The sequence below is a fragment of the Rhinolophus hipposideros genome (genome assembly GCF_964194185.1).
Source record: "Rhinolophus hipposideros genome assembly, chromosome: 18".
Classification (NCBI taxonomy): domain Eukaryota; kingdom Metazoa; phylum Chordata; class Mammalia; order Chiroptera; family Rhinolophidae; genus Rhinolophus; species Rhinolophus hipposideros.
Window position 1 is genome coordinate 30800598 of NC_138064.1, and position 16930 is coordinate 30817527.

General features: G+C 38.1%; 1 protein-coding gene across 8 annotated transcripts in view; it reads right to left on the reverse strand.

Moving 5' to 3' along the window:
* Positions 1-16930, reverse strand: part of DYNC1I1 (dynein cytoplasmic 1 intermediate chain 1) — a 289426-nt gene that overhangs the window by 65236 nt on the left and 207260 nt on the right. For all 8 annotated transcript variants that reach the window (XM_081079542.1, XM_081079541.1, XM_081079540.1 and 5 more), the window contains one exon: positions 646-792. In XM_081079542.1, the coding sequence (XP_080935668.1) occupies positions 646-792 (147 nt within the window). The remainder of the gene's footprint in view (positions 1-645; positions 793-16930) is intronic.

Consider the following 16930-nt stretch of genomic DNA (forward strand, 5'->3'; position numbering starts at 1 on the left):
ACAATTGCTAAACACACCTGTCATTCTCTTAAAGGAAATGACAGAGTAGTTGTCTTCCGAACACTATACGGAACCTCTTGTGCTAAATTATGGGTAATGGTTTTGAGATGTTGACTTTTAACCTTAGGGATTATATTGTCACTGTAGACTTTACCACTGAGACTTACACCATGCATTCCAGAATTTAAAGTCATAGCACTCCCTCTAATCACAAGTGAACAAGGCCTGTTGGCAAAAGTCTCATGTACCATCCCGACACATGAAATCCTTACTCTTCATGGTCTGTTCAAAAGTATGTTTCCACCTTATGGTGTAAGTGGGAAAGGTTTCTTTAGGAAAAGAAACCACTTCCAAAGTGTCTCCCTGTATCCATTTTTAGTTTTAATCCATCCTCACTGGTGGCCTTTGAGATATCCCAAGAGATCCTTCACATGTGCTAAAATTTATAGAATATTAAGTGATTTCTCTAAACCCAGCGCTTCTTTCACCTACTTTCCACTCAGCTTTATTTTAGTCATCAGGATACAATCGCTATAAATTAGGGTACTTCTAACTTGGAGTTACTGACAGCATTGTCCTTTTGTCAGTGATCCCCTCTTTCAGGGCTTGGATGGCTGACAGGTGTGTGACAAAAGCTGGACTTACTGTGTGTGCAGCAGCTGACAAGGGAGTCCGCTGCACTGGCGTCCTTCGATGACTGCGATTATCCCACAGGACAATCTGGCCCGAGTAAGTCCCACCAACCACCAAGTTGGGATGGAAACGAGCAAAGCAGACTGACATCACAGAGGACTGCAAAGAAAAAGCAGAGAGAGGTGCACTGTGACATGCCAGGAGAAGGTTTGTATTTTCCTGAAGAGAAAACAGTTCATCACATAAACTCAACACACCCTGGAAAACATAAAGCAATTTTTCGGTGCCTGCTTTGTACAGACCCAGGCTTTCCCTTGAGAGGGTGGCCAGCGGTTACCCCTTGAAACTTGACATGTGAAGTTCTGGTCATGTCATCAAGTTGGCATAAAACCTATCTGATGTACATCATTGTTTTAGGGTCTGGAAAGCTTGGTTTATGGACATTTCCCATGGACCAATACAATTGTATCAGAGCTAATATTAATTCTCCCCTGAAGTCTTTACAAAGCCATTACTTTGAGGCCATGACAACATCAGGTTATACTATGCAGTGTTGGCGAGGCTTTGAAAACTGTGAGATGGGTGCTTTTTGTTGTTTTTTTTGGCTTCATGTAGACTTCTAGGAAGTAGACGGACCTTAGACTGATCCAACTGGTTCCTCCCCATATTCCCTCGCCTCCCAAGGGCATTCTCTTGACCTTTATCCTGCCCACTTCAGACAATTCTTAATGTTATTCTTTGCCTATTTTAACAAACAGTCAGAAATGGATTTCGGTCCAGCTCTGCCATGGCCTGTCATAGCATCGTGAATGTGGTTTCTGAAATTCCACAAAAAGACTACTGGGCACTACATTTTATGGGAAATGACTTAGCTGAGACAGAACCATGATATACTTAAAATCAGACAAGCTGGCTCTTCCACATCTGCGAAGAAGTCCATTTTGATTCCTGTAGTGCTTCCATGTTTGCGTTTATAGGCAAAAGCAAATGTTTTCAATAAATACATTTCACCCCTTCATTAAATTTAATAAATGATCTTATGTATAAGGCATTGTAACCAGGCATGCCAGAAATACAAAGGTAGTCACTGCCGTCAATAAACATGTGTCCAGGTAAAAAAAAAAACTAAAAGGCATGTAGGCAGATGGATAGAGCTGCTGCTGTCGTTCACACTAGTCCATTCTTTTGTATGAAATAGAAAAAGGTGCCTCTCTACACAGACATAGTCATGTGGGTGGGTGCATGCCTTGGCAAGAGAAAAGCAAGGTGAATTTTTCTCCTCACTTGTCCCTGGGCTTGACATCCTGCAAGCGTGCGGGCACAACTCATACACACAAGTAGCAGCCTTGAATGTGGTACATGTTGTGACTAAATTAGAGGAATACATGTGTGTATGTGTGTGTGCCTTGTGTATGTGATAGGGGAAGATTTGTTTTAATTAAGAAAGGGGAGAAAAGAGGGAGGTGGAAAGGGTAGGACGGTGAGAGAGACCTCATGAAAGAAAATGTATCACCCCTTGAAATATATGTGGAACATTCATCAAGTGGAGAAACAGGCATTCCTGAGAGATGGATAATGGGAAGAAAAGATTGGAGGCACCAAAAACCGAGGCTGGTGAACAGCCCACAGTCTGGTTTGGCTGGGACAGAGCTTTCATGGAACAGGCAGGTAATAGGAAATGTGGCTGAAGAGGACAAGAGTGGGCCTTGAATGGCGAGCACTGTTTGGATGTTTTTCTGTGGGCCATAGTGAGAAATCACAGCTTTCTGAGCAACAAAGTGAGACAATCAAAGTTTGTCACTGATAAGCCAGCAAAGTAGTGACTGAAAAAAAATTGTGACCCTTTCTGATGGGGAGGCAAAGCATCCATTTTTTAAAAATCAGACCTACTATCAGCTAAGGCTTTCTAGTCAGAAACAGTCTCAGATACTCTGAGGTAGAATAAAGAATGTGGACTATTTTTCAATGTCATGTTTTCCTAGTTTGAATGATTTTCAGTTCCAATTCCTTGAATACAATTCAATGGAGAACATGCATGTGCCCCAATCTGGTTTTCATAAAGTTCAAGAATAACTCTCAATAATGATACTGAATTAAAGAAAAAGAAAATAATGCTGGTCAGCTTCTTGTTTTACACATCCCACAGAAACGATTCTTAGTTTTCAATTGATGAAATTCTTATGTTGTTTGAGCTATGTTGGAAACATTTTCGTTAAATCTTCAGAAAGACTTAAAGTTATCCAGGTGGTATCAACAATTGAATTTACCAAAGCTCCAATCAATACGGATAAAGGAATGTCATTAACTTAGAAAAATCCAGAATTCAACCAGTTGATTGCTTCCGTGTTTCAGTTAAACCCCAGCAAATATTGCTCCAAACCTTGCACAGTTTGTTGAGAGACTAGAGAAAAATAAACAGTGGGGGTATTGCTACAAAACTGAAACACATAGTCAGCAATCAACTAGACTCCAGCCCCACAAAGTGAGAAGTCTAATTCTTGTTTTGTCATTTATTCATTCATTCCTTCATTCATTCATTCCTTCATTCATTCATCAAACACCTAGTGCCCACTCAGTCGTTTTTTAAAAAGTTAAATGTCACAGAAAGCCCCCCATCTCAAATTCAGAATTCTATTTACATTTGACAAAAAGTCAAATTAATGCTAAAAAAGATAAACAGCACCTTGGAGCATCAGAGTTCTGCCATCCCAGGCTATTCTGTTTTGCTGCAAACAAATCTTTACAATATCTCCATGAGGAATAGAGTAGATCTTATTTTTATTTTATATTTGAGAGATTAGAAATGGAGAAGAAGTTATGATTCATCAATTTCATTTATTTTTTTCAAGTTCAATACATTAATTATAGTACTATAGAATATATACAAAGGTTGAAAACAGATCTCCAGGGTATGCCTATCATTCGTATGGAAACATGAAAGCAGTATGATCTCAATTATCTCGATGTAAAGTTAGAATTTGGTCACTTCTTGAGATGTTTTTAAGTACCCTGATGTTTGATGCAATGGTAGCAAACACTTAGAGGATTGAATTTTTTTATTTTTCATCCAAATGTTTAGGTTCCTTTTGAACAGTTCCCCAACGACAGCCCTGACAGAGAAAGCTTCTTCTGATTTGCAAAGTATGCATACCCCGTAGGAGTATAGTGTCTTGGGAACCCCCCCACCCCCGCCCCGCAATCTCCTGCTGTTCATACAGCTACTGTACTGATCTAATTGTTGTTGCCAATTGTCATGGAATTTATAGTCTGTCAGCATAAAGAGCAAAGGATGATATCATCCTGTCAGTTACATCTATTCAGTAAAGAATAAAAAAGCATTCCAGAAAAATTGATTGGCACTACTAAAATATGTGGTTTTTTGTTGTTCTGTTAAAATGTTTTTAACAGTACATTTTCTGAAGACATATTTTATAAAAAATATCAACAGTATTAATGTTGTTTCTTAAGAAATTCATCACTTTCTGAGGCATTTAACATTTTGTATTAATTCAGTTATTCAGTGTCATAATAAAGCATTATTAAATTACATGATTAATACAATTTAGACAAAATTAATCAGAAACAAGATGTATCCCTACCTTGTGATTCTTGGCTCTATAAAAACATGTATCTACATAGATATTTTTATACTTTTAACTTTGCACCTATTTTATTCTTTAAAAATTAGGAACAGAATTATTTTGAGAAATAATGTATGGCCTTTAAACATTCAAATCAAGTAATTCACACGAGTGGAAAAATAATGAAGTTGACCAGAATTTCTGGATGTTGCTGATTGTCTAATCAAAGTAAGGTTTCCTGATACTACAGTTGAACACTGTTTCTACAAGGCTAGGGATTTCATGTATGTGGCCACGTTGACGGTAAAATCAGGGGCCCAGAAATGTAATTTCATAGTTAAAAGCTTGATAAAACTGGTGAGCCTGACCGACTACATTCCAATACAGGTAACACAGAGACTGTATTGTAGGAGGAACCACCGTTTCTAACAGGACCAGCATCACAATTTGATTATTTGCATACCAATAACCAGGACAATAAAGGTTTTGAGACTAAGTTTTGAGGATCAGTCCATTTCTATTGACCATTGCGGGTATCTCCTGCAGACGCAGAAGCCCAGAGGCTCCAGAGGAAACTTGGTTTATTTTTTTAATCTTGAGCAGACTGGTTACTAGCCATCTCTGCAAAGGCGGTGCTCCTTCTTATCCATATTGCCACATGTCCACTTGAGCACGCGCTGACCCACTAAACAGGGTTCCACGCCCTCATCATTTATTTCTAGACAAGGCCGTTTATTTTACCCCATTCACCAAGGGAATTGCACAGAGACAAGACGGGTGGAGACTCCACTTTGAATGTCTCCTTCAGCTCACTGCACTCCACTGCATGCAATTCTAGTCAGCCCCAATCCCTCCGTAAGTGGCTGTGGGGGCTGTTTTCTATTCTATAGAGCTAATCCAGTCCAGCTTAGGGATGGTACTTCCCCTTAACCACAGACCCAGATGCCTAGGACAAACAGCCTTTGGTCATTGCTGGCTGGGGAGCTCGTCCCCTAAGTTCATATTTGATCTGGTTTGTCCTTCTGTGTGTGGCACTCTGCCCACTCCCCAGCCACCATGCCTGGGTGGGAAGGATAGGGGTTCTGCACTCAAAAGCATCTCCTATTTCAAGTACCATCTCTTCTGGGGAAAGGCTGGTCCCCAGAGAGGGAACAGCCATATTGTTGCCATATGCTGTTTAATGGTGGCTGACATTTTATTTGCCTAAAAGCAAATGCTTAACTGTCAGACGCAGACAGATCAGATGCTTCTGGCTACTAGTGAGTTAGTATATATTTCTGCAAGTACCTACGAAAACCACAAAGACATTTCTTTTGTTAATGGAAACACATGTAATTGGAGAACACTGCTGTCAAAAACCCTCTTACAGGCAATCACACAGCACCAGGCATCTGACTACATGCAAGGTGTAAAGGTGGCCAAGACATGAGTCATGAGTCGGGCACTTAACTTTAATTGAGATGAACGGAAAGGGTCTTGTTTCCTTCTGATCTCTCCTTTCCTTTGCCTAGGTTACTATCCCAGGGTGCACACGTCATTCTTCTAAATTCTAAGAGTGACCATCTACTGAAAGTTAAATCACTCCATTAGTAATTCAGTGCCCACGAGGAAAGATTGAATTAATTTGCTTGCTACTTCTTGACTGAGTTTGTATTAAAAAGAAGAAAAAAACAGTAGCTGATTCTAAAATTTGATTTCCTAAAGATCAGAAACCACTCATTCTGATAACTTTTCTTAGAATATCTTGGAGTTTTCATGCCTTTCAGTATTGAAATTCTACCAATTTTTCAATGAGAATAAAAAACTGCACAAATCACAATGAGATGTCACTTCACATCCATTAGGATGGTTATAATGTTTAAATGTTTACATGTCAATTATACCCCAGTAAAGCTGGGGAAAAAAGAAAAATAGAAAATAACTAGTGTTGCTGAAGATATGGAGAAACAGAATACTAATACAATGCTGGCAGGAATGTAAAATGAGGCAGCCACTTTGGAAAACAGTCTGGCAGTTCCTGTAAAAGTTAAACATAAAGTTAACATATGACCTAGCAATTCCTCTCCTGGGTTTATACCTAAGATAACTGAAAATATATAACTACACAAAAACTTGTACAGGAATGTTCATAACAGCATTATTTGTAGTAGCCAAAAAGTTGAAACAACCCAAATGTCTATCAACTGAGGAAAAGATTAACATACATATTTTATTGTATAGATTAAAAATGTGGTAAATCCATGCAATGGAATATTATTCGTCAATAAAAAAGAACACAGTACTGATACGTACTATAACATGGATGAAACTTGAAAATATCATGCTAAGTAAAAGAAGTCACAAAAGGACACATATTGTGATTCCATTTATATAAAATGTCCAGAACATTTTATATAAAATGTCCAGGCAAATCCATAGAGGCAGAAAATAGATCAGTGGTTGCTTAGGGATGGGGGTCATGGGGAGAACGGAAAATGACTAATAATGGGTATGACGTTCATTTAGGGGGGTAATAAAAATGTTCTGGAATTAGATAGTGGTGATGGTTTGCAACTTGGTGAATACGCTAAAAAATACTGAATTGTACAATTTAAAAAGGTGAATTTTATGGTATATAAATTATATCTCAATTTTTTAAAAAGTGTGCAGATATGGTTCTGATCGCATGGAATTTACCAACTTTTTTTCTTATCTTCAGGACAATTGTCTGAACCATTTTGATCACTCTTTCCTCAAACAATTATTCAGTCCTCTTCACTTGCCCCTAAACATCTCATCAGTCTCTACTCCCCAAGAGGCACTGAGGTAGAATGGGAAGGCTGACACACTTGGAGTCCCTAGAGCTGACTTCCTACTTAGCTGTGTGGATCCTCTGAGCCTTAACTTTTTTGTGTGCAAATTTTCAAATTATTTATTTTAAAAATTATGATGACATACACATAACATAAAATTTACCGTCTTAACCATTTTTAGGTACATAGTTCTGTGGCATTAAGTATATTCACATTGTTGTACAACCATCACCACCATCCATCTCCAGAACATTTTCGTCTTTCCTGACTGGAACTCCATACCCAGTAAACACTAATTCCCCATTCCCACCCTCTCTCAGCCCTTGGCAACCACCATTCTACTTTCTATCTATATGGATTTGACTACTCTAGGAACCATTTACATAGGAAACTATATAAATGGAATCATATAGTATTTGTCCTTTTGTGATGGTTTTATTTCACGTAGCATAATGTCTTAAAGGTGTTAGTTACTATACCCATGTAGTACTACAAGTATTATTAGATCCATGTTGTAGCATATATCAGAATTTCCTTTCTTTTTAAGGCTGAATAGTATTCCATCATATGTATATACCACATTTTGTTTACCCATTCATCTGCTTCCACTTTTTGGCTATTGTGAATAGTGTTGCTATTAATGTGGGCACAAATATCAAAAATTGAAAGACCCTACTTTCAATTATTTTGGATATATACATATAAGTGTAATTGCTGGATTATATTCTATTTTTAATTTTTTGAGGAACTTCCGTACTGATTTCTATAGTAGTTGTACCATTTTACATTCCTATTAGCAATACACAAAGGTTCCAATTTCCCCACATCCTTATTAACATTTGTTCTTTTCTGCTTTTTGTTTTTTATTTCCTAGTTGGTGTGAGGTGTCTAAGCCTGAATTTTCAACTCATAATACAAGCATTGTAGTTCTTGTCCTGCCTACAAAGAGAGCGTTTTTCTTTGACTCTTTTCCCTGGAACTGTTGGGAGATTTGAATTAAGTTATACAGTTTAAAGACTGATAAACAATATGCCCCCATGTAGACTTAGAAATGACGACTTCATGATTTGAAGAAACATTTCTAGAGAAAATGAAGGTCCAGAGGACTCCTCCTTTTGCTCAACAAATCTTTCCTAAACAATTCTATTAGTAATGCTTGTTCCTGCCTTGATGATCTGGGTCAAGAAACTCCTAGAAGTGTTACTACACATTTTGTTACATGTTTTAACTCTTTGGAGTCTATTTTTGACAACCTTCCTCTCCTGTCTGGGACACTGATTCTCCCTCTGGTTTTACCGATCCTCGTGCCTAATTATAGCTCCTGTTGTTGATGGCAATTCCAAGTCCTGACCTTAACTAACTTTGGAAATGAGTTAGAGGTGGAAAAGAAAATAGTGCAAAGTTAGCACCAGAGGTAACTCTCCAGTGAAAGCCAAGATTAGATTCATGCCATAATTATTCATATGCATTCTCATACTGCAAGCACTGCCGATTTAGGGGAATTTAGGCTCTAAATCATAGTTGGTAGTCCCTTCAGTGCAAGTACTTTTGAACACAACAAAATTCTAGGGCAATCTGTATACTACTTCCAGGGAGTTTTCTATTTTTTTTTTTTTTTTTGCCATAGTTCACACCTTGAATCAGAGCTGGAAACCTACTTATCTGTGATGTGATTTTACATCTGATTACTAATTCATCCTTTACAGGTACATGGACCTCTCAGGCTATTTTCTAAATCAATGTTACTCCAAAGTTGTACCATAGCATCAGCTGAGGAGCTTTAAAAAATTCCCTGATGCTCAAGCCATATCCCATACCAATTAGATCAGAATTTCTGGGGATAGGACCCAGGCATCAGTATTTTCAAAAATTCCGTAGGAAATTCCCGTGTGCAGTCAAAAGAAAAGTACTGTTTTACATCAATGATTCTCAAACTTTTCTGAACATAAGTAGCTCTTAGAGAGTTTATTAAAAACACAGATTCGTCTTCAAAAAATTAAAAATAGAACTACCATACAACCCAGCAATTCCACTGTTGGGTATTTATTGAAGAAAACAAGAACACTAATTCAAAAAGATATGTGCATCCCTATGTTCAATAACAAACTCATAGATACAGAGAACAAACTGATGGTTGCCAGAGGGGAGAAGAGTAAGAGAATGGGTGAAAAAAGTGAAGAAGAATAAGAGGTACAAACTTCCGTGTATACAATAAATTAGCCATGGGGATGTAGTATACAGATAGGGAATACAGTCAATAATACCATAATAACTTTGCATGGTGACAGATGGTTACTAGACTTATCATGGTGATCATACCATTCGATTACACTTTAATAAAAAAAAATACAGATTCTTAAGTCCCAGCATGGATCTACTGAATCGAAATTTTAAACAGGTCTAGTGGTCTGTGTATTTAACAATCACCTGCTGCTTTGTATCACTGAGAAATTTGGAGAACTCAGTTCTAGAACAATGAATTAGAACATGGCCTAAAGTTACTGTGGGATGAATTTCGTTTTCCATCAATGTAGGCCATGCCTGGGATGTTTCCCTCATGGGGTCATGTGCCATTTTTACAATGTGCCCAACGGAGGCACACATGATATAATAAATGTTCCTTTGCTACAATGCCATTGCTCCATTTCCTTCCATTTTATTTGCTAGTTTTTACATCTCTCCTTGCTTTCCCTCCCCTCCTAAATGATTAGGCTCTTAGGAAATGATCAATGAAAGGATACTGAAGGTTTAGGTCTTCACTTCCATTAGCATCACTCTCCAGGCTGGCATGGAACACTGGAGAGTTTTCCTGATTATTATTAAGAGGGCTAATGATCATTATAACTGTCACACTAGGCTACCTGATTATTCGCTTATGGGGGTGTTCCAAAATTTTTGAGCACCTACCACGTGCCAAACATGCCGTATACACCACTACATCAGTTAGTTCTATTAGGTGGATAATTTTGCCTCCATTTTTTCAGATTAGGAAACCCCGGCTCAGGCAAGTGAAGCCACAAGCTTAAGAGCAAATGAGTAAGTGGTAACGCCCAGATTTCAACCAAGGCTTGGCTGAGTTAGAAACCTTGCATCAGTTGAATGCAAGTGCATTTTTTCATTGAGGCCACACTTGTGACTTCAGGCTGTGGGAATGGTAATCACAGACTAAACTTCATGCATCCCCACATGGTAGGGTGGGCTTTGGGCTCCCTGCCCTACATGGTAGCCTTGGTATTGCATCTCCAACCTGTCTCCAGTTGGACATACTTCTGTTGCAGGTGTAGAAATCGATCACCTGACAGCTTTTAGCCTACCAGTTGTGACAGGTGACAACAGAGCTAATTAGTACCAATTGTGGTGATATTTATTTACCATGAGGTGGATACTGCCTGCTGAGAACTGATTGAGACCAATTATTTCATGGGAGTCTACTGAACAGCTAGCAGCTGGAAACCAATTGGGTCACTACTGACAAGCTCTGCATTTATTGTCACTGCTTTGGGAGAAAATGCTTTGTTTTCATCATATCACTATGCAGCCAAACCAAAAATGCCATTTCAGTACAATGAGTTCTTTTTAAATGATTGTTTATCCCTCCAAATAATTATGTGAACTGTTATTAATTATTAAGGAAAGAGAAGAGTTACTCTGTGTGGTTTAACAAAAGATACTTCCTACTTAAAGACACAGACACAGGAACTGGGAAACAGTTTTCTAAACTCAAGAAATATGAAATAATATGCATGCATGTTTAAGATAAAAGGCTCATTAGGAGATGGAATCATCTTGAACAAAATAGTGATATTTTGGAAATTAAAGAAAAGGATGGCCCTTAGGAAAAAGGATGGTGTTTAGGAAAAAGTTCAAAAACAACCATCAATGAAAATTTTTAGGTGCATTCCATCCTCACCTGTACCTGAAGAGTCTCTTAACAAGTAAGATGAATACTAAAATTCAAGGTGAAAATGAGAAGTTCACAAACACACATACAAAAAATGTTTTGCTTCATTCCAGCTAAAAACTACCCAAGAGCCAAGTGAAGAATCTTGGTAACAAGTTCTTTAAAATGCAAAAGAAAAAGTGGCTCTCCACCTATTTCAATCCTCAGAGCTAGTAAGAGTTCTGTAGAGAAATCTGTACAAAAGCTATTTTTTATTTAATAACTTTTTATAATAGTTTTAGATGTGCAGGAAAGTTGTGAAGATAATACCATTCCCCTATACCTCACACTCTTATTTTCCTTATTGGTAACATCTTCCCTATTATTGCATTAGTGTAGTACATTGATTACAACTGATGAACCAATATTGACACACTATTACTGAAGTCCATACTTTTTATTCAGAGATTCTTAGTTTTTACCCAGCATCCTTTTTCCCTCCCAGGATCCCATCTAGGATACCACATTACAGTTAGTCATTATGTCTCTAGTTTTCTCTAGGCTATGACAGTTTCTCAGACTTCCTTTGTTTTTGATGATCTTAACTGTGTTGAGGTATACTGGTGGCCAGGTCTTTCCTAGAATGCCCCTCGATTTGGGTTTGACTTTTTTCCTTTTGATTAGGCTTAGACAGAGATCTTTTTAGGTCTTATAAAACATTTGGACAAAAAGGAAAAAAAAATTGAAGATTTGAGGTCAGTTGGTGAAAGGGGATAACACACACACACAAACACACTACACACACTCAATTTTCATAAATTTGTTTATTCTAAAACTTCACTATGGATAAGGCAAAGTGGGATAGGCCATCATATATGACAATAATGCTCACTGAAACACATTCAGGTCAAAGATGCTTTTTCAGTATAGACTTCCAATCCTTTACTAACCCTTTAGTGTCTCTTTTATAAAGAAATACGAAACGCAGGTTGCTGTGCCTAGGCTGGAATATGGATGTGGTGAAGCTAAAGCAAACTTTCACTTTGTAAAAAAGAAAAGGAAGAGATGAATACATGCGTTGTTTTATATGTTAAAAAGCACCAGCTTTCTTCAAATCAAATGTCTACATCCTGCTTAAGCAAAAAAACAAAAACAAAAACAAAAACACAAGTTGGTATTTGGATATGGCAGGTGTTGACATCCAACCCTTTGATTTATGTATGGACTAGAGTGAACAGATTATTTAAGAGAGAAGAAAACGAGTTTGAATTTGACAGGAAAGAGTGTAGGCAGTATTAACTCCGTTTCTTGTTAAAACATGAAGGATTAATAGCAAAAAGGGAGGGAAGAATTGTGAATGTCTCCAGTTTAGTATCTTCAAAAATGCTTGGGGTTTCTGAGAATGGCTCACCCAAACCACATGAAAGTGACGCTAAGGGATTCAGCCACACGACTTCGCTAAATCAAGGACTGGACTGCTCTACTTTTACCATCAAACCATCTTACTTGAAGTGTAGCCACAAATTAAATTTATTTTTTATTGAAAAAGTACTAAGTCCTTGCAAAGGGGGCAAACACAGCATTCAGAAATATGGGTCCTTCCCCAGCTCCCAGCCTCCTCCCCATTCCTGCGCTGATAGATAAAGCCATGTAAAAAAAAAGAGCCAGCTTCTTAACCTATGAATTCTTCCTTGGCTATGTAAAAAAAGCAATAGTGGGTTTCAGTTATAGAATCCAAGAGAATACAGTTATCAGGTATTTGTTTTTACAAACACAACAATAAATAGGCTAATCAGATTCAGTACTGTTGTACTGGCAAGAATGTCTAAACACAATTGTACAATAGATAGATCTGTGTCTTGCTTTACGGCAATTTCTTTTCTAATTTGTAGGGTTCAGGTTTTGTATTTGAGGAGGTAGGAAAAAGAGGAAGACCATGCAGTCTCCATATGTCATTCAACAATCCCCTGCTGATAAAATAAATCTACATTCATAGGGTCCACCCAAAGAGTCATGGAATATCCCACATTCGAACATTACCATGCCATTCAGGTCAGAAATTACAAGGGGGAACCATTAAAAAAACAACAACAAAAACACTAAAGTATCACACTATGCATAGGCTCTTCCCTTTTTTTTTTTTCCAGTTACTGTGGTGGTTTTTGCCAGCTGTGAGGGTGCATGGAATTAGTTGGATTATTCTAAATTTAGCAGGAAAATAGAAGAATTCCGCAAGAATAGCTCCTTTTTTTTTTTTTTGCATTAAAACTGTATGGTGAGTACAGATCTCAGGAACACAAGTGGGAAATGAGGTCCCACAGCCAAGAAGTAATGTGGTTCCAAGGCAGAAGCAGTGTTTGTCTCTTTTTATCTGCCTGGAATTACTTAGATTTGCTTATGCTTAAGGCACAGAGATGAACCAGATGACCTCTCAGGACGATGTCTAGCTTGGGGGTTCTATTGATAAACTGCTACTTGGAAATACTTAAAAAGGACTAGAAAAAGCTGGGTTTAAGTGCCGGCTAAAAGAGACAAAGATGAACTGATTTTTGTGATTGTCATCTAATCCCAAATCTCACCCATCCCCCAATTTCTATACCAATGCTTTCTCCAATGAAGATTCTTTGATGTTTAACAAGACACCTAAAGACGGAGAGTGACTAGCGTGTGGAAAGGAATAGAAATCTGTCCTGGTGGTTCATTTAAATCCACTCTTAACCTGACATTTACGTGTAGTTGGAAGACTAACCGATAAAATGGGTATCAAATTCCCCAGTGTTCAACCTGAGCTAGTTTTTGAAAGAAGAACAAAGCAATAAACTCAGAAACAAACATAAATGTATGAATAAAAATTCCTTTGGGATCAAATGATTACATTGACAGCACCTCAGAGATTTTTCTCTGTCCCTTTTGTCCCCCGGGGCAAAACCCCACTTCATGAGACTTAGAATGCTCAAATTAAAGGCCATTTGTATGGAGTTTACAGTTCCTGGTTCTTGAAAAAGAATCTGGAGGCATATTAAAGGCCATCTGTCAAGAGAATCCTGTCTGAACCATGTCCATCATTGAATAATACGGGTGATAGTACTGGTCAGCTAGAAGAAATGTGATCATAATTCCTAAATACATATGTTAGAGCACAGCCAATATGTGTGTCAGTCATTTATCATAACGGAGTGGAATATTTTGCATTGCGCAGATCTAAATAAAAATACACAAGGACAACATTTTTTTCTCCTGTACCCTAAGAAAGAAATGACTTTATGTAAAGTATAGGAGCACTTTTCATAATAATGTGATTTCTGTTTATAGACTTGTGATGATGAGCATTTTATCTTTGGAACTGACGGTTATTAGAGTCACGAAGAGCCACATGTATTTCTCTATGAGTTGAAAAAGGAAAGGTCTCTACTGTTCCTGGGGACAATATGAAACCAGATAATGAAGAGTTAAGAAAAACTTCTCAGCCTGCTAATGAACTCCATCCTGCCCTGGTGAGACCACCCTCCTTTTTAAGTAAGAGGTAATTTAATATGCATCTAACTCAGTTGTGTTTGGGTTTCATCCAACCTAAGAGTATCAGTGTGATAAATTATAATGAATTGTCTGCAATACTTCATAGAGTGACTATAACAGACCTGAAAAACAAGATTCCTAAGCCAGATTCTCTTGCTCTTTTTGAATACTTTACGCCTTATTTAGACCACTCCAAAATTTGAAAATGTTTCTTATAGCTCCCTCCACACTGAAAGTTATGTGCTTTGAGCCCCATTTGATTAGATCCACAGTTGTTGGCTGTCTCTATTAAATCAAGCCCCACACTTGAAAATGACACCAACAGTGAGACCAGCCAAATAATATAGCAAGAGAACTAACACGGCTCCTTGAGTTTCCAAAGGGTTTCTTTACATGTTAATTTCCTTTTGTAATCCACACAGTGTGCTGGGATGTAGGTTAGTGAAATGGACTCGATTCTTATTTCAGATTCTGAAAAAGCACCTGGATCCAGGCACTCTCTGTAGGGAAAATGGGCAGAGACTATAAAGGGGGTCAGGAAACTCAGGTTTTAGCAGGGCCTGTTAGTACTGCTGTGTGACTTCATTCCTGTGAGTTAACTCCTGTAGGACACAGTTTCTTCATTTAGGTTAAGAACCACTGCCTTAAAGAAAAGACCACCTTCTATTCTTTTGATGGCTTCAGGTAGTTCCAGCTCTTCAGAATGTAAAAGCAGGACTGTTACTCTATAGATGATCCTTCATTCATAAAAATAATTGGATTGGTATCTAGCTGTTTCCTGCACTGGGCAGAGGATAGCCGCCTTCAGGGTAACACACAAAATTTGTGTGGGAGAGGCAAAATGGTATTTTTGTTTTTTTTCCTTAGTCATATGGTACAGATGTTGTTGTGTAAAGATCCTTGGGCTGGTAATCAAGATAATCATGTTAATTTTATCAGCTTAATTTCCTCATGGGCAAAATAAAATAGGCATGTTGGATTTGTAAGCCTCACAAGGGTAGGCTCTTTTCTCTGTTGTATTTTGTGCCTAAAACAGTTCCTGAGAACTAGTCGGTATTTGTGTTCATTGCCTATTGCTGCTGTCACACTTTACCGCACGCCACACCAAATGACTTCAAACAACACACATTTACTATTTTACAATTCTGGAGGTTAGAAGGACTAAAGTCTGGCGGGGGGTGGGCGTTGTGGTATAGCTTCATTCCTCTCGGGAGGCGCTAGGGGAGAATCAGCTTCCTTGCCTTCTTTCCAGCTTTTAGAGGCCAGCCTCATTCCTTGGCTCATGGCTGGCCACCTTCTACCTTCAAAGCAGCAGTGGCTAGTTAGGTCTTGTTCAGATCCCAACACTTTGATTCTGCTTCCATCATCACGCTTCCTTCTGAGTCTAACTCTCCTGCCTCCCTCTTTCACTTGTAAGGATACTTGTGATTATTTTGGGCCCACCCAGATAATCCAGGATAATCTCCCCCTCTCAAGATCCTTAACTTAATTGTGTCTGAAAAGTCCTTTTTGCCATATAAAGTGACATATTCACAGATTCCTGGTATTAGGAGGTCATCTTTAGGTGGTCATTATTCTGCCAACCAGAGTGTTCAATAAATATTTGATCAACAGGTAGATATTTTGAGAAAATGGTAAACTAAACACTTTGAATTATTTGTGAATTTAGCTAATTCTCAGGGCTCATCACTAGATAGAGTCATGGTCACTTGTATACTGCCTACTTCTGATCCGTCCCAGACATACAATCTTCATACTCATTCAACCTCATGTTTTGGCTTAAAAAAATACACTCTGATTCTAGTCTAGTCTCTTCTGCCTGGTGGACAGAATATAATCTGTTGTGACAGATTTTCCTAAAAGGTAAGTGAATTGCTCACTGTCACATAGAGACAAATGATACAACCATAATAGAGATTTAAAACTCTTTTCCACTTCCTTTGCATACCATTGCATACTAAACTCCTTTCTCCAATTACCATTTCAAACAGATCAACCAACAAAAAAGAGGAGGTGGTAATCTTCAGGCAGGAGTAAAGAAGCACAGATGTACTGGAATCCTACTAGAGAAAGCCCAACCTCTGAGTCAGTACCTCCGCACTCCTAAATGAGCCCCTCAAATCTAAGTCACAATCACTGACTTACTCCCCCACTACAGGTGCTACTAATCATCACGTCAATCAAGGTCCACACACCCTCTGTCAAAACATTTTCAAATTTGTCCTTGTGGCATTAAAAATATATGACAATACGCTTTGTTCAACTGCTACCCCACCCTCCTCCCAGGTAAAAGTTTCAGGATAATTTTGGCAGGCAACCTATACGAACGTTAGTGTTGGAGAATTACACATGTACATTTTGAAGTTTTGCAATTGTTTTGAAACAATTGACATTTTAAGTCTGGTAATCTATGTCACTTGGGCAAACTTTTATACATTCTCGGTTAAAACAATCACAGAAAACCTCTTATCCTTCACTTAATTGTAGCATTCAGAAAGGGATGACAAACTACTTTATTTGTCCAGCGT